Source organism: Sus scrofa, chromosome 4 (genome assembly GCF_054392235.1).
Source record: "Sus scrofa isolate SSC_HxYL_T2T_F1_AM1 chromosome 4, Sscrofa_HxYL_maternal_Yorkshire_Landrace_v2.0, whole genome shotgun sequence".
Classification (NCBI taxonomy): domain Eukaryota; kingdom Metazoa; phylum Chordata; class Mammalia; order Artiodactyla; family Suidae; genus Sus; species Sus scrofa.
The window spans coordinates 66,896,428-66,922,468 of NC_139386.1; the positions used below are offsets into that span (position 1 = coordinate 66,896,428).

Genomic DNA, 26,041 nt, shown 5'->3' on the forward strand with positions numbered 1-26,041 from the left:
ATCTCACATGCCACCTTTCTAAGAGAGAGTCACTGTTTGTTCTGCTGCTCCCACTTCAAAATGACCCGGCACTCTCTTTCTGACTTCACTTAGTATGTTAATTGCTAGGTCCTACATTCAACATCTTGTAATAAACCATAATGGAAAAGAATATGATGTGGCTCAGCAATAACCAGTATCCATGAGGATGCGGATACGATCCCTGGCCTTGCTCAGAGGGTTAAGGATCTGGCGTGGCTGTGCGCTGCATTGTAGGTGGCATGCAGATGCCGCTCAGATATGCTGTTGCTGTTGCTGTGGTGTAGGCCAGCAGCTGCAGCTGCGATTTGACCCCTCGCCTGGGAACTTCCCCATGCCACAGGTGCGGCCCTAAAAAGCAAAAAAAAAAAAAAAAAAAAATTGTTTGGGAGTTCCTGTTGTGGCTCAGCATGTTAAGAAGCTGACTAGTAGCCATGAGGATGTGGGTTTGATCCCTGGCCTAGCTTAGTGGGTTAAGTATCCAATGTTGCTGCAAGGGGAGGCATAGGCCAAAGATGTGGCTCGGATCTGGAGTGGCTGTGGCATAGGCCCACAGCTGCAGTTCCAATTCACCCTGGCCTGGGAACTTCCATGTGCCATAGCGTGGCACTAAAAATTTTTTTTTTTTTTGTCTTTTGTCTTTTGTCTTTTTAGGGCCGCACCCGTGGCATATGGAGGTTCCCAGGCTAGGGATCTAATCGGAGCTGTTGCAACCCAGCCACAGCAACACCAGATCCAAGCCGCTTCTGCGACCTACACCACAGCTCACGGTAACGCCAGATCCTTAACCCACCGAGGGAGGCCAGGGATCGAAACCGCAACCTCACGGTTCCTAATCAGATTCGTTTCCACTACACCATGATGGGAACTCCAAATTTTTTTTTTAAGTTAAAAAAATACGAAAAAACAAAAGTGACCTGGCTCTTGATGAGCAAGGCTTCTGTCATTGAAGCCACAGTTAGATCTCCCGGGCAATCAGCTTTTTAGCCATAGAGAGCTCTTCTCCCTCCTCAGCTCTCAGCGTCTTCTTTTCCATTGTTACAGCCAGGCTGGTGCAGCCGCAGTAGCTGTCCCCATCCCTGACCCCTGCTCTCCTGGCTTCCGGTATCTCAAAATTCTTACAGCAGCTTGACTGATGAGCTTGGTAACAGTGTCATGTCACTTTCCTGCTAAAAAAAACCTCCCAGGAATTCTGTCCTCTCTAGCAAATGAAGCCCCCAGGCCTTCTCCCGGAAGGAAGGCTCTTTTCAAGCCTGGACCTTCGTTGGGAAGGTGTGGCACTGCCTTTGCACGTTCTGTTTCAGGCACAGTACCATCTTCGTTTTTCCGGGCCTTTCCTGAGAATCCATTCCTCGCCATGACTAGGCGCTCATCCTCCTCTCCAGCTGTTGCCTGCCCACCCTTCAGGTTTTAATTTCAATCGCCTCCCCACCTCACTGAGATTGCATCGCACGCTTAGGCTTCACCTGTGGCATATGCACAGCAAGGGACTTGTATTTGAACTTGGGAGTGAACTGCCAGCAACTTGATTCCCTAGGCCTAGTCCATGCCTGGTATATTTTGTTGAACTGAGTGTAGGCACATGCTGACTCGACACTCCCTGGCCCCGAGTCCCAGCCACCTCTGGCCCATTCCAGTCTTGCTTTCTCTACTCCTCTTTTTAATCAGACACAGGCAATAGATTTGGCACAGAAAGAACTACCCTCCTTCCCCACCCCCCACTGATTTTATATTTTGTTGGAGGCAAAAGCAATTTTCCAAGATTCAGGTCAACACCAATTGAGAATTATTTCTGCCTGTTGGAAAAGAAAACTTTGAAAAAGACATTTGACTTTTTTGTTTTTTGTTTTTTTTTTTTCAACTGGGGAAAAATTTGAACGCTATAGCCTTTCAAGGAAACAGGATACTTAAAAAAAAAAAAAAAATCACACACACACACACACACACACACACACACACACACACACACACACAACAAAAAACCCATCAGTCTGGCTTTATGTAGTTCAATCCTGTCAAGCTAATCTAATCTTTTGTGACAGAGCAGCAGACCTGGTAGATAAGGGGAAAACAATAGTTGGAATTTATCTCTACTGGCAAACTTTTGATTCCTGGGTCCCACTCAGTATGATTATCATTAAACTGCTTGAAAGGTTAGAGAGAGCCAGTTGTAGCTGGGGGACCGAAGAGGCCTCCCTGGGGCGGGGGTGGGGGGTGGGGGTCAGCCTTGAGCCCGTGGCCCTCAACGCTGCCCAGAAGGGCTGGATGACAGAAAACGGAACCATATTCCAAGTCAGCAGTCATCTCAAGGTGGGGTTGGGGGCATAGATGAATATGAAGCAAGCAAAGTCACCGTGGCAATTACTTAAGTGATCACAAGGATGAGGCTTGAGAAGAAAGCTCATGTTTGGGGAAAACAACATCAGTGCAGCTTTAGACTAAGAATAGGAGCCTTAACACAACATGTAGGAATCCTGCAGTCCTGAACCTGCACTACCCGTGTCCCCTTCCAAACTCCACGGCTGAAGGTGGGAAAGAGAATTTGGACAACATTCAAGAGAGAGCCACAGAAGTAATTAAACTAAGACTGGGACATGGGAATTGAAGACTTCTACAAAGGAGTTAAATGAATTTGGTTTATTGAATTTAGAGACCAACAACCTTAGAAGGGCAGTAACAAGAAGAGAAATAGGTTTAAATTACAACACAAAAATAAAATCAAATGTAAAGAGGACTGCCTTGGTCTTCAGATTGCTAAGAGGGTTGCTAAAGCAGAACAGATTTCTGTAGGATGCTTGGAGTGGGCTGGGGGCCGACCTGGGTAGCCCCTGAAAATATATCCTTACCCCATGTTGTTAGGAGACCACTGCCAAGTACAGTGGACCCTTGAGCAACACAGGTTTGAACTGCACCATTGATTTACATATGAATATTCTCTAATACTGTAGTATTAACTACAGTAATTCACAGTCCATGGTTGGTTGATCAGCAGATGGGGAAATTGGGGTTTGGGGGAATCACAGATCCAAAAAGCTGACTATAAGTTATACATGGATGTTTGACTACACAGAGGGTTGGAGCTCTATTCCCAGGTTGTTCAAAGGTCAGCGGCACTTCTTAAAATCCAAAATGGAAAATAAGAGGCAGCCGGTGCCTCAAGTGTTATAACGGCTTCAGGCTTAGTTATCCTTTATAAGGAGAAATTCAAGCACAGAATGAAGCTATTCCTTAAAGGCCAGCACTGGAGACACTAGCAGTGAGGCAGGACTCTTCTGTATGTGGATACAGGGCAGCTTTGATCTGTGCTGCAGCCAGACAAGTCACAGGTCACGGATTTTATCTTCCCACTTTCAGTATCAACAGGCCCCTGGTAACTTATCTAATCTAAGATGATAACATTGGAAATGAACAGCACCCTAGGCTGTTAATGTCTGTTCCCGAACACTATCCAGTTCAGACATTTTTCTTTTTTGTTTTGTTTTTTGTTTTGTCTTTTTAGGGTCATACCCCTGGCCTATGGAAGTTTCCAGGCCATGGGTCAAATCAGAACTGCAGCTGCCGGCCTACGCCACAGCCACAGCAAGGCCAGATCCAAGCCACGTCTGTGACCTACACCACAGCTCATGGCAACGCCAGATCCTTAACCCACTGAGCGAGGCCAGGGTTCGAAAGTGCATCCTCATGGATACTAGTCAGATTCATTTCTGCTGAGCCACGGTGGGAACTCCCAAACGTTTTTCTTTGAAGTGTGATATGGCACAGAGGAAAAGTCATCATGTTCTGATGACTGTCCCTACAACACTGCTGGTACTAATAATCACACAGTCATTTGTATGTAAGTTAAGTCTTTACATTTAATCAGTCCTTTATAAAATTTCCCAATTAATTAGTAAAAGATGGCTTATTTTAATAGCCTTAAACATTGGTCACTATTTAAACAAGACATTCTAAAAAAAAAAAAAGCAATCACATAATAGTTTATAGTCATTTACAAGTGGATGGTATACATTTAGATACAGAGGTAGAAGTTCACTTTTACAACGCTTCACTAATACACATTTACCAAATTCAAGGCACAAAATAGTTTGCTTTACAAAAAAATACTGTAAAAATGTCATTTGCTGTTCTACAATGTGAATAAAACTTTCAAAGGAATCTTTACACCCTTCCTTCCATACGTACTCCACAGTAGAAGATTTTTTTTCCCCCCTAGCTGACCATAGTTGGCACAAAAATGGGGATTTTTTAAATGCAAAAGTTCCCAGCTTTAGAAACTGTTTCTTTGCAGAGCTGCTATGTATTCTAGATCAGAGTCCAACCGAAGAATGAAACACAGCAACTTCCTGAGGAAAGGGCACTTTCTGTATGCAGCAAAATTCATAGGTAGAAAAACGTATGAACTTTTCTTTTGGATATATAGATCTCCAGAGGATTAGATGCTTAAGGAAAGATTTCAGAGATAAAGTTTATTTTTTGTCCTTTTTTTTTCCCCTCTTTTTAGAGCCGCTCCCATAGCATATGGAGGTTCCCAGGTTAGGGGTCCAATCAGAGCTGTAGCTGCTGGCCTATGCCACAGCCACAGCAATGAGGGATCTGAGCTGCGTCTGTGACCTACACTACAGCTCACGGCAATGCCAGATCCTTAACCCACTGAGCGAGGGATTGAACCCTCGTCCTCATGGATACTAGTTGTGTTTGTTAACCACTGAGCCACGGTGGGAACTCCAGAAATAAAGTTTAAAATTCCACTAACACTTTAGTCATTATGACTTTAACAAAGAGACCTGATCACCGTTACTGTAACAAGCAGACATCGTTTACTTCATATTGATGGAGATTTCCCAATGCCTTTTTAAAAGAGCTGTACATACAAACATCGTGAAAGAGCCACATAGGCTTTGCAAAACTGAAACTTAGAAAACATGAGAAAATATAGCACTATCAGTCCTTGAAGTTGTAAGAGTGCCAACTGGCTAGAGATTAATTACAAGAATTAATAAACTCTATGGGAATTAAGACAAACCAAACACATGAAATACACTGTTGTTATTGTCTCAAGGCATCCTGCTCATTCAAAAACAAAAAAAAAAAAAACAAAAAAACAAACAAACAAAAAACACCATGGTAGCCTGGAGACACACAGCGCTTGTCTAAAAGACTGACTGGTTTTAGGGTTTTGTCTGGAAAGAACCCTGTTGGCAGCATCTTAAGCTCACTTTTGCTGATCGTTTTCCAAGTACTCTAGTCTGTTAATTTACACTTTATTATTATTTTTTAAAAAGTTGATTAAAAAAAAAAAAGAAAGTCGATGCAGATTTAGAATCCAGAGAACATCAGTCATGCTGATGTCGGTCGGACTGAGATATCTTGGTCGTCTTCCAGTAGATCGTCTTCCATATTCCATACAAAAATGAGCCTCAGATGCCGTTTTTTGCTTCGTTATTGTTTGTGGCTTGTTTCCTTTGAGCGATGAAGGGGTACATACACTTGTCCGCTCCTAGGAACCGATACATGCACACGACTGCTTCGAAAGGCAGGATGCTGCAAAAGGAGAGGTCACAGTCAGCCAATGTGAAATGTCGCGTGTCCGCGTAGTTATGGGACGGGCGTGGGGAGCCCCCTCACTCACCTCTTCATGAAAGTCACGATGTACATGAGGCGAGGGGTACAGATCATGGGCTGGTCGGTGAGGATGGCCTTCATGGCCTGCTTCACACAGTAATCGGGCTTCAGAGGGGGCAGAAAAGGCTCAATTTCTTTCCTGAGAGTGACACAATCAAAAGATGAAATTAAGAATTAACACAAAATCTGGAGTTCCCGCCAAGGTGCAGTGTGTTGGGAATCTGACTGTAGTGGCTCAGGTCATAGCCACAACTATGGCTCGGATTCAATTGCTGGCCCGGGAGCTTCTATATGCCTCGGGTGCGGCCATGAAATTTAAAAAAAAAAAGTTTCTGGAAATACACATCAAAACATGAAGGCTGATGTTATCTAAGTTACAAGACCTGGGGTGTGCTTTGTTTGCTTCATTGTGTCTTTTCTGTATTTTTCAAACTGTCCTACTATGAACACTTTTTTTTTTTTTTATTTCCTCATCTGGAAAACCAGTTTCATTTATTTAATTATTATTATTATTATTTTTTGGCTGCACCCATGGCATGTGAAAGTTCTCAGGTCAGGGATCGAACCTATGCCACAGTAGTGACCTGAACCGCTGCAGTACAAATGCTGGGTTCTTAACCTGCTGAGCCACAGAGGAACTCCAAAAACAAACAAAAAAGTAGAATTGGTCTGCCTTCCTATAACATGAGAAAGGTGTATTTTCAAAATGCCTTGAAATCTGAAATGTATTTCAAATTATTATTACTTTTCTCGTTCAACTGAAAAAGGAGTATCTGGCATCACAAACAAGATGCCCAAACTTTATTTATTTTTTTATTTTTATTTATTTATTTATTTTTGTCTTTTTAGGGCCACACCCATGGGCTATGGAGGTTCCCAGGCTAGTAGTCGAATTGGAGCTGTAGCTGCCGGCCTACACCACAGCTCATGGCAACACGGGATCCTTAACCCACTGAGCAAGGAAGGCCAGGGATCAAACCTGCAACCTCAAGGTTCCTAGTCAGGTTCGTTAACCACTGAGCCACATCAGGAACTCCAAGGTGCCCAAACTTTAATATTAAGCGTAGTTCAAACAATGGTATGTAAACACTGATAGAACCTTCTGAGTGAAATAAAGTCAGTTGTGTGCCTTCCCAGATGCCTGGGTAGGGAAAACAATGACATTTTCTCTGGGGAGGGGGGGTGGTCTCTGAAATGAAGTGCGTAGAGACAGCCTACCTTCCGCTGAATCCATCCAGTTACATGTTGAAATAACTTAGTATAATTTATTCCTTTCACTTTTCATTGTCCCCCTACAGCTCTGGACAACTGCCGTGATGCTAAATAGGAAACAGAGGCCCTCAGACCCTCAGTGACTGGTTCCTAAGTTCACAAGAGGGGAAAAAAACCAAACACACACACACACACACACACACACACACACACACACACACACACGGGAAAAGAGGCAAGGCCAGGTCCGATCCTGGTCCAGACCTGGAGTCAGCCCCAAATGGAAGTGGCTCAAATCACTTCCACCTCCTTCACAGTGTGATCGGGTTCAGACTGTGTCAAGATCGGCCCTGACCCACAGGGAACTGGTTCGGTTATCTTGCTTTGCCTTTCAAATTCATCCAAGCAAAGATCTCGCAGTAAGCATGTCTTTGCAAGTGTCCCCTTAATGAGTCATGGCTTTGTTTATTCTGCTCAAGTCAGATGTGAACTGACATGGCTATTCTCACATGCCTCCTTTCAAAGTGCGTGGGTATTTTCTTTCATTCTTAGTAAACCTAAACGTTTCTTTCCCTTCTGTCTGAGTGAATCTGGTTATATACACTCTCTGCAAAAAGGAAGTTCCCAAATCTGGAGTGTCACGTTCAGGGGTCTTTTCAGAAGAACAGCCGTCCTTTCCTGCTGCGGCGGCGACATTGTTTTGTATCCAAACCAAAGTTGCATTTATGTACTAACACTAATATTACAGAAAGAAAGTCACTCTTGAAGAGAAAGCTTCTAGGCAAAGTCCTGGATATCTGTCTTCTCCCTGAAGGTGTGGAGAGGCCATTTCCTACGGATACTTCTAGGCCGACTTCTGCAAGCTAATACCAAGCCCCTGCTCATCAATCATACACGCCTCAACTTTCACAAACTCTGACCGATGAAACCTACAAGCTAACTGTCAAATGATGGCTACTGAAGTACAAGGCTGATTACTGCCGGAGATCTGAATGATCCCACACACACACACCCCCCACCCCCCAAAAGGAAAAGGTGATTTTTTAAAACAGCCTCTTGTCAGTGTGAAAGCAGGTTCTTACTGACCTGATACGGCAGCCTCGGAACATGCCGGTGTCGACGAGGTAAGGGCAAACCAGCGTTGTTTTAATTCCATCCTTTTCTGCAGCCTTTAACTCATGGCTCAGGGACTCATGAAAACCCACGACTCCAAACTTACTGGCGCAGTAATCCTGAGGCGGAGGGGAGAGAGCAGAAATACTCCGTTCACGCACACATTCTGGACCCAAACCAAACTTTCCTGGTCCTGTTCCTCTGGTTATGTGTTTGATACAAAAGGTTACAGGTGACTAAGCAAAGAAAAGGAGGGCTCTTTCAAAAACAGCCAGTTGATGTGGTTCCGTGCAGAAACAATATTTTCAAAGCAACAGCAGAAACAGATGAACATTTTTGCCACATCAACCAAGTATCATATTACTCTGGGGAAGTTACCGCAAAGGATTCCATGAAAGCTAACAAGTTGGAGCTAAAAAATGAACAGAGGTTCACTCTGAAGTGTCTGGAAAATTTACAAACGCTCTCTTGTTCAGTAAAGGAGACTGAAAAAACAGTTTGTTTAAATTAATGCCAAGAGAACAAAGGTGGGTCTAGCTTGGGTTATAAGCTGTTATGATCTGTTTTTCTTTTTAGGGCCAAGCGAAAATGGAAATGATTACAATACCTTACAAACTTAAACTAGAACTTAACCTAAGGACTCATGATATAGAGAGAAAGTCTTTCTCCACTATCCAACATTCTTATTATTTTTATTTTTTTCTTTTTAGGGCTGCACCTGTGGCACATGGAAGTTCCTGGGCTAGGGGTCCAATCAGAGCTGCAGCTAAGGCCTATGCCACAGCCACAGCAACACAGGATCTGAGCTGCATCTATGACATATGGCACAGCTTGTGGCAACACTGGATCCTTAATCCACTGAGCAAGGCCAGGGATCAAACCCACATCCTCACAGACACTATATTGGGTTCTTAATCTGCTGAGCCACAATGGGAACTCCTCCACTCCCCAACTTTAAATTCAGGAATGGAAATGCAGAATGTAGAAGCCATCTCTCCTACATCCTTGTGCATGCTTACCTGGGTTGCTGTTCTCCATTCTATACTGCAGGCACCCATGGGGCAAATAGCATGGGACATGCATAGACATGCTTTCTAACTTGACTATGGTGAAGAGCAGGGTCTAATAGCTCAGCTTTACAATCTCACAATGCAGACACCTCACATCTGCCCTAACCATCTCCCCTGATGAGCCAGATGTGATGAGCACACTTTTGGCAAGCTGACCACAACAGAATGTCAACCTTTGGCCTCATTTATCTGTTCCCCATGGCACTGCCACTGCCCCCACAGTTTCATCTTGACCCCATCAGCAGCATCGAGCAAAACTGCTAATGAAAAGGCCCACCTATTTCTTTTGCTGCTGCTGCCGAGGCCGCTTTGTCAAACCAGTATAAGTGATTTGGGGGCAGAAGAATACAGTTTCAGCAGCTGGCCCTGGGTTAGTGGGGAACACTCCACCAACAGCACACAGGTAGCAGGCTTTCCTGGGCTTTCCTGACTCTAAGGACAGCAGGTATCCGTCCTAGGAGTTCGGTATATTCGTCACAGATAAACCCCTTGAACTAACGAAATGCTTCATATCTGACAAACCTCAACTCCAGCCGTGCTGAATAGTCCCAAGGAACTTGCAACTGTCACAATATGACCATGATTAATCTCCAGCATGGTGGGAAGAAAAGCCTTAGTGGTCTGAAAGAAAAGAGAGTGTCAAGCTTTAGAATGGACGTTATGGGCTTCACCTATATCCCAAGATCATGCAACAAAGTTTTACCCACATAAGGTTACATTTCCCAATTTGTTTTGGAATATTTTGTTTCTCAAAAAGAGAAGATCCTTTAAGCGCCCGGTTAACTTAGCACCGTATCATTGGCATGGCAGGCCTATTATAAGCCATGACCAATGAGACTGTAACACAAGAGCTTTTGGGGACGATGTCCAGAGATGAAAAGAAAGCCACTAGTAGAGGGCTCTTTATCACCTTTCAAGTGATAGTTACCTGCTAATCTAAACGACTCTTGGGTCAGAGATCTTTTCATGCTCGTGACACTTAAGCCATGTCACGGTCTCTGAGGGACCTCCTGCCTACCCACGAGTAGGAGCCGCTGTGATGTTTACCTTATGGCTATGTCTACACAGCGACAGACCCATGAAGGAAGATATATTCCAGCACATCTTCCAGCATCCAAAGCTGTACTATCAAAGCATACCAACAGGAGGTAAAGTATTTTAGATGCAAAAAAAAAAAAGAGGGTAAAAGTATCATTTTAATGAAAAATGGGTCCTAACGCTAACTCTGCCTTGATGACAATTTATAGAGCTCTGAATGTCCACACTCCACTGTGGGGTTTACCAGGGAAGTGATTTTCCCACAGAGGCAGGTGACTGGCCGCTTGGGGGCAGAGGTCTCAGGGTAGAGGAACCAGAGGCAGCACTGATTTCTTTTCTCTTCCTTTCTTTTTCGTTCATTCGTTCCTTCCTTCCTTCCCTCCCTCCCTCTTTCCCTCCTTCCTGTCCTTTTTAGGGCCAGACCTGGGGCATATGGAAGTTACCAGGCTAGGAGTTAAAATCGGAGCTACAGCTGTTGGCCTACCCCACAGCCACAGCAACACCAATCCAAACTGGCATTGACCTACCCCACAGCTCACAGCAACGCTGGATCCTTAACCCACCGAGAGAGGCCAGGGATAGGACCCAGGTCCTCTTGGATACCAGTTGGGTTCGTTATCGCTGCGCCACAATGGGAACTCCTGGCACTGATTTCCTATTCATTAAATTCTCTTTTCCCTTGAGCTACTTTGCCTTCAAGATGCAAGGCTGTATTTTACCAAAAATTACTTCAAATTGCTTAAGAGGATCTATTAACTACTCTACCAGGCTCCCAACAGTTTTATAACCTGCTTCTTAAAAGAAAGCAACAAAGAGCAATCTGTCTACTGTTGAGTTAATATCCCACTGCCAACACAGCTTCCCATGATTTATGAAGTTAAAAAAACCCAAAAGACTATGCAGTGGACTTAAAAAAAAAAAAAAAAAAAAAAAAAAAAGAGTTGCATTCCCTTCTCAGAGGATTTCCCAGCTAAGGAATTGCTGAATTTTTGCATACATATTTGACTTGGTTTGATAACTTGTTTGCATGTACAAGATCACAAATAGTCATTCCGTTGATGTGGAAGATTTTCCATGATGCTTGCAGTTGCCAGATGAATCTTTGTGAAATACACCAAGGTCTCCCCCAGTCAGACTCTTGATCACCACGTAAGCCCCCCACTCCCACCCCTGCCACTCATATTCACCTGTCTGGGCCTCCTGCTGTTACCACATCACACTTGTTCTCACCTGTAAGGCTGTACCCGTCTACTCTCCTCTCCTCTGACAATCTACCCCAATGCCCTCCTCTTAATTCAAAGTGCAATAATAATCATTTACTTCCACAGCCTCTCATGCTTTTAAAAGTGCTTTATGCTAATTATAGCACCTCCCAATAATTCTCTAACTCAAAGGTGGTTAGGGTGTTAACCACCTTTGATAGAGAATTAATTTATCTAATATTATTCTGTTCACTTTGACTTTATCCATATTTCCTTAAGACATATAATCAGTATCACTCGCTATATCATGCAGTTACATGTTCTGTGGTTTTTTTTTTGTTTTTTGTTTTGGTTTTTAGGGTCACACCCTTGGCATATGGAAGTTCCCAGGCTAGGGGTCGAATCAGAGCTACAACTTCCGGCCTACACCACAGCCACACCAATACCAGATCTGAGCCATGTCTGCGACCTACACCACAGCTCACAGCCACATTGGATCCTTGACCCACTGATTGAGGTCAGGGATCGAACCTGCATCCTCATGGATCCTAGTTGGGCTCATTAACCGCTGAGCCATGAAGGGAACTCCTGTGGTGTTTTTATTTTATTTTTTGCCAACCACACCTGGAAACTTTAGGCTTTATGTTTTAGCCTTGGACATTGTATCACAGAATTCCAAAAAAGTCCCTGCTGTACAGCACAAGGAACTGTACCTAGTCTCTTGAGTAAGACTCTGATGGAAAATGGAAAAAAAAAAAGGGGGTATGTATGGGTAACTGGGTCACTGTTCTGAACAGGGGAAATGGAAGGAGCATTGTCAATCAACTATACTTTAATTTTTAATTAAAAAAAACAAAGTAACATCACAAAGGAGTTTATCTATTCCAATCTAAACTAGAAAGCAATCCCATCCTCAATTGATCATGCCTATACATCTTCTTTTAGTATCAGATTATAATTAGTTGTTCCTAGATTAGCTAAAAAGTGCAAAATTTAGTTGTGAGGTTATCCAGAGATCAATTCTAACTGTTAAAAGTTTGCCGAGTCTTGGAAAAGAGGGATAGATTTAGTATGAAAGTCTTATTTTTCAGGATAAGGGCTTAATATTAAATCCTAAGAAGTTACACACAATGTAGAATTATCAGTAAGAATTTGCTGTTTGGTTACTGGACACATCAAAATCCCTGACCCTGCTCACTCCCAGCCAATGTCCATGCTAACTCTACCTGATCAGATACCCAGTGGGCTGGCTCTGATTACTTCCATATTCAAGTTCCACGCCAGTGCCTGCAGGTGTGCAATGGCTGAGCCAGATCCCCAGCACATGTGCAGGTAGGTGATGGAAGATGATCAAGTTTCCTCACTCTTTGTAAGCTGAATTGCTTGCAAGGTTCTGAAACGGACTGATGATGCCCACTCCTGCTTTGGTGCAATTAACTTACTCATTCAACAAGTATTTCTTGAATAGCTACTACATGCAGGTCCTGTATTATGATTTGGCCAAGTGGTGATGGGGAACATTGGCGCAGGTTCCGTTTCTGTTTCTAAGCAGATTTTATATTCACCAGCACCCAAGTGGGTTCAATCTGTACATTAGATACAAAGCAGTTCTGGTTAATCCTTCACAAAAGCAGGGTACTATCGCTGCATGGTCTAAAAAGTGTGATTTGGGCCTGCTCCCGCATCCTAGCCCCCAAAATAGTTTGGAGGGACATTTAAGCTACTGGTTTTGCATTTAAAGGAAAAGAGAAAAATAAAAAAAAGAATCTAAATATGGCTCTGTGACCAAAGTCTTTTTCAATTGTGGGTCGAAAAGATATTTTTCCAGGGAAATGGGATTCACTTTAAGTAGCTAGTAAAGTGTGACGCACTTTAATAGGAAGCTTTAGGAGGGAGGGGTTGATTTTTTTTTTTTAAGGTCAAAGTTTTTTTTATAAAATATGTGATTTCTCTGCCTCATGAGGGACAAACGGACCTTCTGTATAAATGAAATCCAGTGTGTCATTGCATTTCCTACATTCTAAGACAAAAGCCTATGTTCTTTATTTAGAAGGGCTCACTTACAGGTCTAATACTACAATCTACAGCTACTGACAATGTCGGGAATGACCAACACGGTGCTGAGCAGACTGGGAAGGGGGGTAAGCTAGCCAGGGGCGCAGGCGGGCGGGCAGCTGGGGAACCCAGGCTAGTGGTGGCCACTCAGCTTCTACTAGGTAGCAGGTGAAGGCAGACTGGGGTAAGGGCATGCCCGCCACAACTGCTCAGGTTTCTTTTTAAACCCAAGAGTACAGGGCTCCTTTTTAAACCCAAGAGTACAGGGCTCGGGCTGGAGCCTGATCCACGTGACTGAGCACCGAGGCTGTTAATCATTTCCTTTGCTGCCTGAGTGGAGGTGAGCAATTACGGCTTCTTGATTCTTTCCACAACCCAGCTCCGGCCTGGCATCCGGGGCATATAACCAAATCAACTGTGATCAACGCTAAGTCTATCCCCGAGTTTACGAGAAAAATGCTGTACCCAGGTGGCGGGAAAGCATCACCTTCTGGGGAACCTTCCCGAGGAACCAGACTAGTTTTCTTTTCCAACTCCTCTTGCCCTCAACGTCTGGTAGATGACATCTGAGATAGCACAGCATATCCCGTCCCTGACACAGTCTGACAGCACAAAGACATCTGGCACTTTGTGATGAATTATTAATGTGCACAAATATTGTAGCGCATACGTGATGGGGACCAGCAGAAGGTGAAGTGCTAGTTGCCATGACACCAGTCAGTTCAAGCTCAGGTTCGTGATCTTTAACTCTGTCTCAGAGGCGTTAGAAGAACTTAAAGAGCAAATCTGTGGCGCACACCCAACAGGCTTGAGTGTAAATTCCTGCGTGTGCCGCCAGCGGTGAATCTGAGGGGGGCAGCCGGAGACCCTGATGAAGGCCAGGACCACTGTGTCATCTCAATGCAAGGACGAATCATGGAGATCAGGCGTTACCAGCTAGTGAAGAGATCCCTAAAGGAAGAGCTGGCTGGTCCCAGGGCTGGTTGGCAAGGTCAGCTACACGCTTATCCTCAGCCAGAGAACTGCACTCAGTCGCTATGTCTGAGAAACAGAGGAGATTGTCCAGTTCATCAGCAGGAAAATAGGGTTGACTCTTGATCTGGGGGATTAGGTCTCAAAGTCAGTAACTAGTCTGTGCCAATTCATATGTTCCATGACAGAATTTAGAGTTGAATGGGACCTAGGGATTATTTTATCTGCAGGAAAGAAAACTCTTAATAACTTGTGATGATATTAAAAAAATCTTTTTTAATTGTATGGAAAAAAAAACTATTACATTTAAAATGGAAAAGCAATGAGATCCTACTGTATAGCACAGGGAACTATATCCAGTCTCTTGGGATAGACCAAGATGGGAGGATAATATAAGAAAAGGAATATATATATATATATATAAACTGGGTCACTTTGTTGTACAGCAGAAATCGGCACAACATTGTAAATCAACTATACCTTAATAAAAAAATTGTGTAAAAATGTGTGATGATAGCTCTTTGATTATCTGTGATTCATTTTATCACAAGGCTCTAATGCCATAAGCTGCCACCAGCTGACAGGGTCACTATGTGATGAAAAAGGTTAAAAAAAAAAAAAAGAAAGAAAGAAAAAGGACACTCAAATGGACACCGACATTCCTATGAAACACACCTCACAAGTTTAATACCTCATAGCTCCTCCGGGTTCCTCTTCAAAGCTCTGAGCACTTTGAAAGATAACTGTAAAGGTCATATTTAGAATATAAACAAGAACTTCTTAAACAGAAGTGTGACTGGACAGAGACATGACATGTCATATCTTGAGAAATCTTTGAATGTCAGGTTTACGCCAAATTAACTCCTAACAGTTCCAAGCCTCCAGATCACTCTTGGTGCTCTTAATGACAGGCTGCAATGCAGAGCCCGCAGCTGCACTGTCAGGACAAATTAGCCCAAAGTTAAACAAAGGAGAATGTGAAGAAATGCGGTATCCGGTGAAGTCTGACTTTTGAAATTCCGAGATTGATGACACCTTAAAGGTGTATGTAAAACACTCAGAATATGTTTTCCATATTCGCAAGCAATTCAAGGCTAATAGATACTAAGGGAAAAGCAAAATTAATTTCTCACAGTGGGAAAAGCCCTCGGACTCTATTTCTGGGCAACTGCATGACTGGCCTGCAGTCCATTCAAAAAAAAAGGCATCTTTTTAAAAGATTCATTTTGAAGTGTTTCTCTCTCATTTGAATGTCTAAGAAACAGAGAAAACTTTCACTTCTAAAGAAGACCAAATATCCTATGACAATGGGAAAAAGGATTAACATCATCAGCACACGTATAGCACGGTTTTCTGATCTATGTTTAAGGTTTTTTTTTAAGGTTTTTATTTTTTCTATTATAGTGGATTTATCTCATTCCGTCAATTTCTGCTGTATGTTTAAGGGTGTTCAGAGTCTCCAAATAACAGTAATATTATGGGAAAACATACAATCAAGACAAAAAGACTCCTCTGGACAACACTGAACCAGACATCCTTAGGGTACCCCCTCCAAATGGTTCAACAACACTCCTTGGTGTTTTGCTGCTTCTGTCTGGGCTGCTGATCTTTATCAGCATCACAAAGGAACATACTGCTTATTTACAAGACTGAAATGACATCTGGTGGCACTCTGCTCTGGAAATTTAGTCACTGCTCCTGGAAAACTATGATTCAATAGTACAAAACTTTCTGAAGGCGCTGAAAAGATCGTGAACTGGGTTTAAAAGGCTATTTAATAGGAGAAGTCATTACTGTGTTCAAAGACTGAAGAAGGGTGACATACCCTCCCACTCACATGGGAAAGGAACCCGTGGCTAAATAAATGTCCTTAATTCTGTAGACTTATAGGTATCTGCTTCATCAATGTACTGACCATCCAGCTTCCCAAGTTTCACTTGGGCCACAAAAAGTGTTACTGGAAATTTTTCATTACAAAACTGTCTTCCCCGGGAAGTAAAACCCGCATCTGTCTTTGTTGGCAGTATACTGACTTTAAATACTTTAGCTGCAGTTGACAGCACACATTCTGAAATTCATGTAATTCGATGACGGCTTTCTTTTTTCCTTTCCAATCCGGGTGGGTTTGCAGAGACAAGAAGGTCTCCTGACAGACTGTGCAATAAATAGGGCCCCAAGACCAAAGCCTAGAACGATGTGCCGATTTAACAAAATGTTCGTCAAAATCTTGATCCGCCTGACATGAAATGTTTTCTCTTTAGCCATAGAGGAAACCCTAAAGAATATGTCATAGTCATCAAACTCATATTGATGTTACATCCATCCTTTCTGTTACTATTTTGAGGCCACAGGGACTTGTTCAACATTTGGCGGCATCGGCGGTTAATACTTAACACGCACACACAAGGATACCCCTACAGTTGCCCTGCACTCAAGAAGCTAATAAAAGAGCTAGGCTTTTCAAATGAACACCTAGATGATGACACCATTAGTTATTCAGCAAAAATAAATGCTTCATTAACTTGCCTTCCTGCTGTTAAAGCACAGGATGAATCTACCCCGAGGCGGTGACTCAGATATCAACGTTCCCTTGCGCTTTATAGAGGCTGCTGTGCAGAAATGCCAGAGAGGAAGGAACTTAAAACTCAGTCTGCCTGGAAAGTAGGCTGGCCTTTAGAGTCCAGAAACCACGTGGTCCCGACCATCAATCACTTCACCTTCCTTGTTACCTGACCTCTCTTGGCTTAACTCAAGGGTGAGACAAAAGGATATCGCCAAGGTGTCTCAGCTTGAAGATGTTACAACATACATCCAGTAATTCTTTCTTCCATTTCAACCACGCATTCGATACACAAGTCGCAACACTGAGATCTTACTTGCCTAAGACTCTTGTAAATGACTCAATAAGGTATCAACTCCATTAGTGCAGTTGCCAGCATCTGGTGAGTAGTAAAAATATCTATTCATTAAACATTTATATGTTGTCATGGCTGTGCCTTTTCAAAGAATGTAACTTGAATCCCGGCCCTTGTCATATTAAAAAAATATTGACAAGTTATCTGTGAAAAAACCTTTTTTTTTTTTTCTGCCTTTGAGTTCATGGAAGCTCAACGTGTTAGAAGAAACTATGAAAGCTGAACACTGGTTCTAAAATGCTCTTTTCCCTGCTCCTCCCCCGGCTGAGTCCTAGATGATCAAAGGAGCGTTCCCCAGCTCCCTCCAGCTCGGGGGCCCCTTCCCCTATTTAATAACTCTTTACAGAATAATGAAAGTCACCCGCAAAATTGCAGCCAAGTAGTCTGCTAAACAACAGGTTGTCATTAATCCCCTTGCTTTGCCCCCAACTCAAATCGCATCTCAGGAACTGTAATAAAGACAGATCTTCCAAAGGGCAGAGGCTTTGGTTCTGCTCCAGTGACCAGTAAGCACTTCCATGAGGCAGAACCACGTGCACGGGGGCTCTGCCTCTGCTTAGGCCCCCTTCCCCCACCCGCAACCCTGAGCCCAGCAATACCCCCATGATCGTCTCCCATCAGCCCTTGTACTTCATACATGCAAATGGTTCAGATTCTTCTCTGCTTCCTAGTGAGCTTACTTCACAGTCTTTATAGAATATTAAATCTTTGCCTAAACAAAAGACAAATACAATCAAGATGTCACTCCTGAGAACTTATTCTTAGGTGTGCACCATGACAACTTAGAACATGCTCACCGTTCAGTTCCTGTAGTGGTGCAATGGAAATGAATCTGACTAGGAACCATGAAGTTGAGGGTTTGATCCCTGGCCTCAGTGAGCTGTGGTGTGGGTCACAGACACGGCTCAGATCCCACGCTGCTGTGGCTGTGGTATAGGAGGGCAGCTATAGCTCTGATTGGACCCCTAGCCTACGAACCTCCATACTGCCTTGGGTACAGCCCTAAAGAAAGAAAGAAGGAAAGAAAGAAAATGCTCACCCTTTATGAGGGTCTATGAGTTACCTATATTGTGTTAGGCATTGTTTTAAAAAAAAAATGTGACACTTAAAGAAACTTAAGGATTATAAAAGCCTCCTTTGGAGTTCTTTGGAGTTCCCATCGTGGCGCGGTGGAAACGAATCCAACTAGGAACCATGAGGTTGCGGTTCAATCCCTAGCCTCAGTGGGTTAAGGATCCAATGTTGGCGTGAGCTGTGGTGTAGGTCGCAGATGGGGCTCGGATCTGGCGTTGCTATGGCTGTGGTGTAGGCCAGCAGCTGTAGCTCTGATTAGACCCCTAGCCTGGGAACCTCCATATGCCACAGGTGCAGCCCTAAAAGACAGAAGAAAAAAAAAAAAAAAAAAAAAAAGCCACATTTTCTAGAAATCAGTTGTCAGGCAAAGCTACACACTGGAATCATCCAGGGGAAGCTTTGTTTCTGACGCCCAGGCATATCCCAGGCCAGTTATACCTGGGAAGGAATCAGGCATCGGGAGACAGCGTTCCCCAGTGACTCCGATATGTGGGCAAGTCTGAGAACCAGTGTTCTAGAGCAGAGTATCTCAAACTCAGCACCACTGACTTTACTGCCGGGTCACTTTACATTGTGGGAGGGCTGTCCTGTACCTTGTAGGATGTTCTGCAGTATCCCTGGCCTCTACCCACTAGAAGCCAGTAATATCCCCCCAGCTCCAACGAGGGGAAATGTCTTCAGGTGCAGCCAAATGCCCCGGAGAGGGAAACAGGTCCTATGAGAACCACTCTATTTTTTTAAAGGAGATGGGGACTATATTTTTTGTATATATTTTTTGGCCCATGGCATGCAAAAGTTCCCAGGCCAGGGACTAAATCCACCCTACAGCAGCAGCTCAAGCCACAGCAGTGACAAGTGACAACGTCCGATCTTTAAACCCACTGAGCCACTAGGGAATTCCAAGAACCAATCTTTAGCACATTAGCAAATCAAGTTCCATATAGTCCTGTGATACTTTTTCCTAAGCTCTAATTCTCATATTGTAATGACATTTTCTAGCTTTGGAAGACGTTCTATGCTTAAAAAAACCCCACGACTTAAATATAGGCCCAGAAGCCTCTCACTTTTAGTTTACATGTCAATACCTTCAAACTACCACTCTACTACTACATTAAAAAGTATCATTGGAGGGAAATGATGCCAACGAAATGCAGGGGCCAGAAGGGGGGCGAGGGGAGGGGCACAACAGGCACAGTCTCTGTCCTCCTACAACTTATTTCTAGACAGCGGTTTTGGTCCTGAGCAGGAAGAATGTAGCCCTGCAATGCATGGCCTTGACTCTGTACCATGGTGTTTATGGCTTTGGAAATGCCATCCTGGGCACAGCAACCAAGGGGAAAAGTTATCAAGAGAGAACTTGGGCTTCTCCTTTTAAACAATGGCCTGGACTCAAATCAAAAAAATAACCCAGATGAGGGTGGAGCCCAGGGTGCATGCATGGTCTGGCATTTTCCTAGTTCCTTCTCAAAGGCTGATGTGCCTAAGAATTACCCAAGATCTGAAATGCAGACCCTGATCCAGTAGGTCTGGGAGGGGCCTGAGCTTGCTTTTCTAATATGCAGCGTGGCCAGGTAATGCTATTGCTGCTGCTCTGGACCACAGTCTGAGCACAAGGTTCTGGCATAGCCAGGTAACGTCTACTCCAAACCTCACATGGTGTCAGGTCAATTTCTTCTAGAAATTCAGCAAAACTGGCTAATTTCTCTGCTCTGTCCTACCTGTGTTCTTTGGACCAGAGTTTTAGGAGTTGAGAGGCCCCATTCTCCAGTCCTCACATCCTTCTCCCAATAATGTTTATCAAAAGCCAGTTCGAATCTATGTCAAGAGCCCTGGGAGCTTTGTATGGACAACTAGGGGAGCTTACAGGCTGTCTGTATATTTGCCTTGGATCCATTTTTAGCACTAGCAAGCCCCTCTGCTGTGGTTTGAATGTTTGTGTTCCTCCAAAATTCACAGTGAAACCTACCACCCAATGGGATGTTGTCAGGCCATGAGGGTGGAGCTCTCAAGATGGGATTAGTGCCCCTTTTTATAAAAAAAGACCCCAGGGAGTGTCCTCACCCCTTCCACCACATGAGGTTACAGCAAAGACAATGGTCTACGAACCAGTGAGTGGGTTCTCACCAGACACTGCATCTCCCAGAGGCTTGATCTTGGACTTCCAGCCTCCAGAATTGTGAGAAGGAAATTCCTGCTGGTTATAAGCCACTCAGTCCATGGTACTCTGCTACAGCAGCCAAATGGACTAAGACATCCCCTTCCCCATTAGCATAAGCTGTCAGAGAGAGACCTAGAAGACTTCAACTCCTTTCCCTTATCCACACAGGCTCTGAAGGCTTAGCTTTCAAAACAAGGACCTTAGACCCTTTTTAGCCTGAGCATTTACCTTTTTCATCTTCCACGTTTACCTTTCTGACGTTTTCATGCTTTGTTAAGCCTGTGAGAGAACCGCGCAGAGGGAAAAATTACCCCGTTAAAAATCAGATGCTTGTGCCAGAAGCTTGGACACCCCCAGGGGACCAAAATGGCACAATTTTGAGAATCCATGATTAGCATTTCCAAAGCAAAGCTCCTGAAGTTATCTGGAATTCTGATCCCATAAGATCATTATGTAACAAAAACGGTATTACATTTTCCAGGAAATCAGCATAAAACAAACACAAAAACCTAAACTAAAACCACACCTTTTTTTAGGGAGTTTTTTTTTTTGGGGGGGGGGTTGGCCAAGCCTGCAGCACATGGAAGTTGCAGGGCCAGGAATCAAACCCGAGCCACAGTAGTGATAATGACGGATCCTCAACCCACTGAGCCACAAGGGAACTCCCAAATCACACTGTTACTGACACTTTGGTATCAAGTATTTGTTCAGTCAGGCCTTGTCATTCACTACCTTTGTGTCTGTTCCGTCAATGTTGACACGCAAACTAGGGAGAGAAGGACACAGAGTGACTAAGATCACAGCGCTCTCTTCTCAGTAGAGTAACCACCTCAGACACAGACCATGGAAAATTTCAGAAAAGGCACAGAAAAAAAACACGTGCACGTGAATTGGGCGTTGGTAATAAAATTCTAATGTGGTATTGGTTCTTTAGAAATTTACATGCTTGTCTAATTTACGGAGCAAACTTTTTGGGGATAATAAGCTATGGTTAATTAGTAGTCATCACTAAACTAACCATGATAATAATAATTCAAAAAAATCAACATACCACTCATTCTTACATTATAAGTGACTCATAGGGAAATCTACCAGGAACTTTGAACATACACCCCCAGTTAGTATTTGTAGAGCTTCTAAACTAAGGCCCTAGGCAGAGGGTCTGGGTCCTAGCATCTTCCTTCCCCAGGTGACCTTAACCGAGTCCCGTAACCTCCCTCGGTTTATTTCCTCATTCATAAACATGGGGATAATGGCTCTACTTAATGCAGAGTTGCTACGAGGGGCAAATGAGAGAAGAGTATTTATGGAAGCGCTTTGTATGACATTAAGTGCCATATAAAAGTATAGTAAATGCATACGAGGCATATTAAGTATATATTTATAGGCTATTTGGGTTATAAGTGCTATCTATTTTTGGTTATGTTGTTTCTTCAAGTTCCTGCAATTCCTGGTTCTTACTAAGTATGGCTCCCAGGCTCCCTGCCCTCCACGAAGCACCAGACCACACTTCCGGCAAAAGCCCAGGGCCTGACCACCAGTAGCAGCCTCACAAACAAGCGGCTTAACAGCTGCTTCCGCTGCCGGGCCCTGCCTCCAGAATCCTGGATGCTGCTGGGAAATGGAAGACACTTTCCAGTAACACCTCTTCTCTAATCCTTTTCTCTAGGCCTGTCCTATCAGATCAGAAAACAACCGTTTAGAAATGTAAATGATACTGCGTGATGGAGAAGAACAGAGCACTTGTCAAAATAAAGTTAGTACAGAACTATTTGAGAATAATTGATTATATACCTGATGTTTTTCTTCCCCAAGAGACTGTAGGACTTATCCCCATTAAAAAAAAAAAAAAAATCCTTGAGGAGTCAGTAGGGGGCAGTATGTTAATTACAATTGGCAGGTGGGAAAATTCAGGCTTTGAATTTTAAGTTTCACTTGTCCTCAAAATACCCATGTGCTTACATAAGTTACACCACAAATATTTTCCCTGTTACACTGATTTGGGAAGTGCTACTTTGAGCCCCATTGTCTGGAATAACACTAAGAAGCTGAATTGTGTTAAGATTCAGAAATTCCAGCCCTAAGCCATTTGAAGGGAAGGCAAGAACTGCACATTTTATGCAAGTAGCAAATGAGAAACACTGGGGTTTCCCCAAGCCCCAAAATGCTGATGTTGCCACTTCTCACACACCTCTGTGTGATCTTTGAAAGTTTCACAGGCCAAGTCGAGTTTTGTTTCCGAATGTGAATTCATTCTAAGTGGCTTGTCATCTGGGCTCATTTGACAGCACTCAAGGTTGCAGCAGTAATTGCCCTTCCTTGTTAAATATTCCAGCAGCATTTGCGGCGGTGTTGAAAGTTTTATGATCATTATGAGAGGATATTCATTTTTCCCCCCCTGTGGTTCATTTAATTTTAGTTTCAGAGCATTTAAGAAAATGGTTCCTGACAGGTGTGAACTTGGGTTTTGAAGGAATTGACAAATAAAGTATTAAAGAAAAAGAAACCCAAGAATGGGTCATGCTGGGTAAGATCAAGTCAAAGATGCCAGCATTCCTGCTGTTGAAAGGTGTTCCCACCAGCCCCAAGATGGCACATGCCTACATCAGCTGAAGCCCAGGGGCCGGGACCGGCTGGCCAAGGGTGTCAGAGTAACCGAGACTAGATTCTAAGGTTGTATGCTCCAACAGCCTTTACTCTGAACAACAGTGTCTTAACAGTGTTAGGTCATAATGCAGGGGGGTTCCTTAAGGAGGCTCTAGGGTGAGGACCAGATGTACGCTTTGCATGTCTACCATATATTTTCAAAGAATTAAAAGGCACTACCATCTGACTTAACTTTCTGGTTATACTTACTTTCTGGTTACAAGGGGTCTCTGCCTAAAAGGAGTTTTTAGGTCAGTTAATAGAACAATAAGAAGGGGTTAGTTCTTTCTTTTTTTTACCTTTTTTTTGAGGGGAGGGTTAAGGGCCACATCCATGGCATATGAAGGTTCCCAGGCTAGGGGTCAAATCAGAGCTGTAGCTGCTAGCCTATGCCACAGTCACAGCAATGCCAGATCCAAGCCTTGTCTGTGACCTATACCACAGCTCACAGCAACATCGTATCCTTAACCCTCTAAGTGAGACCAGGGATAGAACCCATGTCCTCATGGATACTAGTCAGGTTCATTTCGCTGAGCCATGATGGGAACTCCAGCATGAGTTCTTTGAATAGCTAACTACAACAGTAACTTCTGAGACTGATGAGAAATCACTAATTAAACCAAGAGAGATTAACACATTTTCATCTGATCCCTGGAGTTACAAGCTCAAAACACTGGATTTAACCCATGCAGCTGAGGCAGGGAGTGGTTCCCTGTTTCTGAAGGACCATCAGAGTTTGTCATACTCCAAAGATTAGCTACAAAAGGCCCTTTATCTTGGGGAAATGACGGGTTGTGTGTGTAGAAGGTAGTAAGATACAAATCCACCCTGCCAGCACACCCCCTAGTGGAATCTCAGCATAGTACAACCAGGGGGTCCAAAACGGCCCTGTGTGTTTAGGACTGAACACGGGCTGGCAGGCACTCTTCCAAGTCCAGCGGCTGTAACTGCACCAGGCGCCTTCCCCTCTCCCCCAAGCCTCCAGCACAAGCAAGCACTACATGCATCTCTACATCCAGCCACCGTGGTACACATCTGGATCAGACTGAAGCAAACTGCCTACTTATCGGAAGTGAAATAGGCTTTAATTTTAGTTCCTAAAAGAACTAGAAAAGAAATTTTAGGTGAACCTGCTATTAATATTTCTTAACTCAAGGAAAAAAAAACTTAAATAAAAAGGGGTTTCCTACTTTTAAAAAATAATTCTACCTCCCAAGTGAGGTTATTAAACTACTTGAGAGGAGTTTTCTGATTGTCACATCTTAGATATGTTCAAGTTACTGAAGTCAATTCACTGGTATCTGCCAAAGATCTTGCAAATCTGAAAGATGATTAAGGTCAAAATATAAAGGAAGAGAGTAAGTTGAGATTGAGAGCAGTTAAGCATTTAACCCTAGGGTCTGTGGCCTCCTCGGGCTGCAGTGACTGCATCCTGTGGCAGATGGCTGGGGTGGGTGCTCTCCACTCAGTCTCTCTGAAAAAGCTATCCCAGCAGTGTTAGCATTAGCACAGGTTAATGAAGGCTTCCACTCTGACATGCCCTACAGATTATTAATTTCTACTTGGGCAGATACTGGATATAGCCCCGGATGTAGAAACAATGAGGGAGAAAAGAACAAACACCACCTTTGCTTCCTGGGATCAAGATGAGTAGCACGGGAGTTCCCGTCATGGCTCAGTGAAAATGAATCTGACTAGTAACCATGAGGTTTTGGGTTTGATCCCTGGCCTCGCTCAGTGGGTTAAGGATCTGGCATTGCCGTGAGCTGTGGTGTAGGTCACAGATGTGGCTTGGATCCTGCATTGCTGCGGCTCTGGCATAGACTGGCAGCTGTAGCTCCGACTGGACCCCTAGCCTGGGAACTTCCATATGGCACAGGTGCAGCCCTAAAAAGAAGAGGAAAAAAAAAAAAAAAAAAAAAAAAAGGATAAGTGGCACATAATCCAATGAGAGAGGCGGGTTCCCTGAACCAGGAATTTGAGACTCCTGCACCAGGGCTGCCTCCTTAACAGATAAAGAAACTATTAAGTCAACATGGAAAGATTTTTGAACGTGTTCGTTTTCCTCTCTCAGAGGTGGTGATCCATTTTGCCTGAACTATTCAACTTCTGTCTCCCAGTAAGAGAGGACCCAAATGAAACAGAATCTGAGTGAGGCAGGGCCCCTTTGGGCCCGGCAAGGTGTCAGCTCGGCTGGAGCTTAGGGTCCTCCAGGGGACATACTAGATGATGAGCCTGGAAGGCAGGTGGAAATCAGCTCTGGAAGGCCTGAGCTGCCACGCTGATGAGCCTGGACTGCATGCTGTGAACAATATGGTCATGCAAGGGCTTGGGGGAGGTTCTAGTCAGCGTCATCTTTAAGCAGGCGTATAACAAACTCAATGCTGCTTAGATAACCGGAGGTTGGAGAGCAAAGGCTGGAAACAGGGAAAGAAGTTCAGGGTTCTTGGTAGAGTCCAGGCGAGAGATGACAGGAGCACAAAGGAGGATGCAGGGATGGAAAGAAGTGGAGCCAAGTACACAGAAGCAACAGAACCATCAGCACTGGGTGCCCATGAATGCATGCAGGATGGGGAATTAAAGATATGGCTGGTGTTCCCAAGCCACAACAGGGAAATCAAGAAGGGGCCAAGAGGAGTTGGTTCAGTTTTGAGACGTGTTGATTTCAGGGACCATGTGGAACAGCCAAGATGGTTGTGTGAACTTGGGATCTATCTTAGCAATCACAGGTGAAGCCACTGAAATAAACAGCTCACCCAGCTAGAGGTGCATGGTGAGAAGAGGTGTGAGCACGCCATACTAAAGAGCCGACACATCTCGGAGGTGTGGAGGCGAAGAGGACTGGGGAGACGGAAGAGAAGCAGGAGAAAGAGGGCTTAGTGTGGAAGTTAGAGCCCCGGCCTCTCACAGAGACAGTCAACAGGCTTGCATTCTACAGAAAGGTCA

General features: G+C 43.9%; 1 protein-coding gene across 1 annotated transcript in view; it reads right to left on the reverse strand.

The window, feature by feature from the left end:
- Nucleotides 1-3,846: 3,846 nt before the first annotated feature.
- RDH10 (retinol dehydrogenase 10) overlaps nucleotides 3,847-26,041 on the reverse strand; it is a 30,312-nt gene continuing 8,117 nt past the window's right edge. Inside the window, exons 3-6 of the mRNA XM_021089230.2 lie at nucleotides 9,558-9,656; nucleotides 7,939-8,084; nucleotides 5,648-5,779; nucleotides 3,847-5,559 (exon numbers count right to left, since the gene is read on the reverse strand). Coding sequence (XP_020944889.1) covers nucleotides 5,436-5,559; nucleotides 5,648-5,779; nucleotides 7,939-8,084; nucleotides 9,558-9,656 — 501 coding nt within the window. The 3' untranslated portion in view covers nucleotides 3,847-5,435. The remainder of the gene's footprint in view (nucleotides 5,560-5,647; nucleotides 5,780-7,938; nucleotides 8,085-9,557; nucleotides 9,657-26,041) is intronic.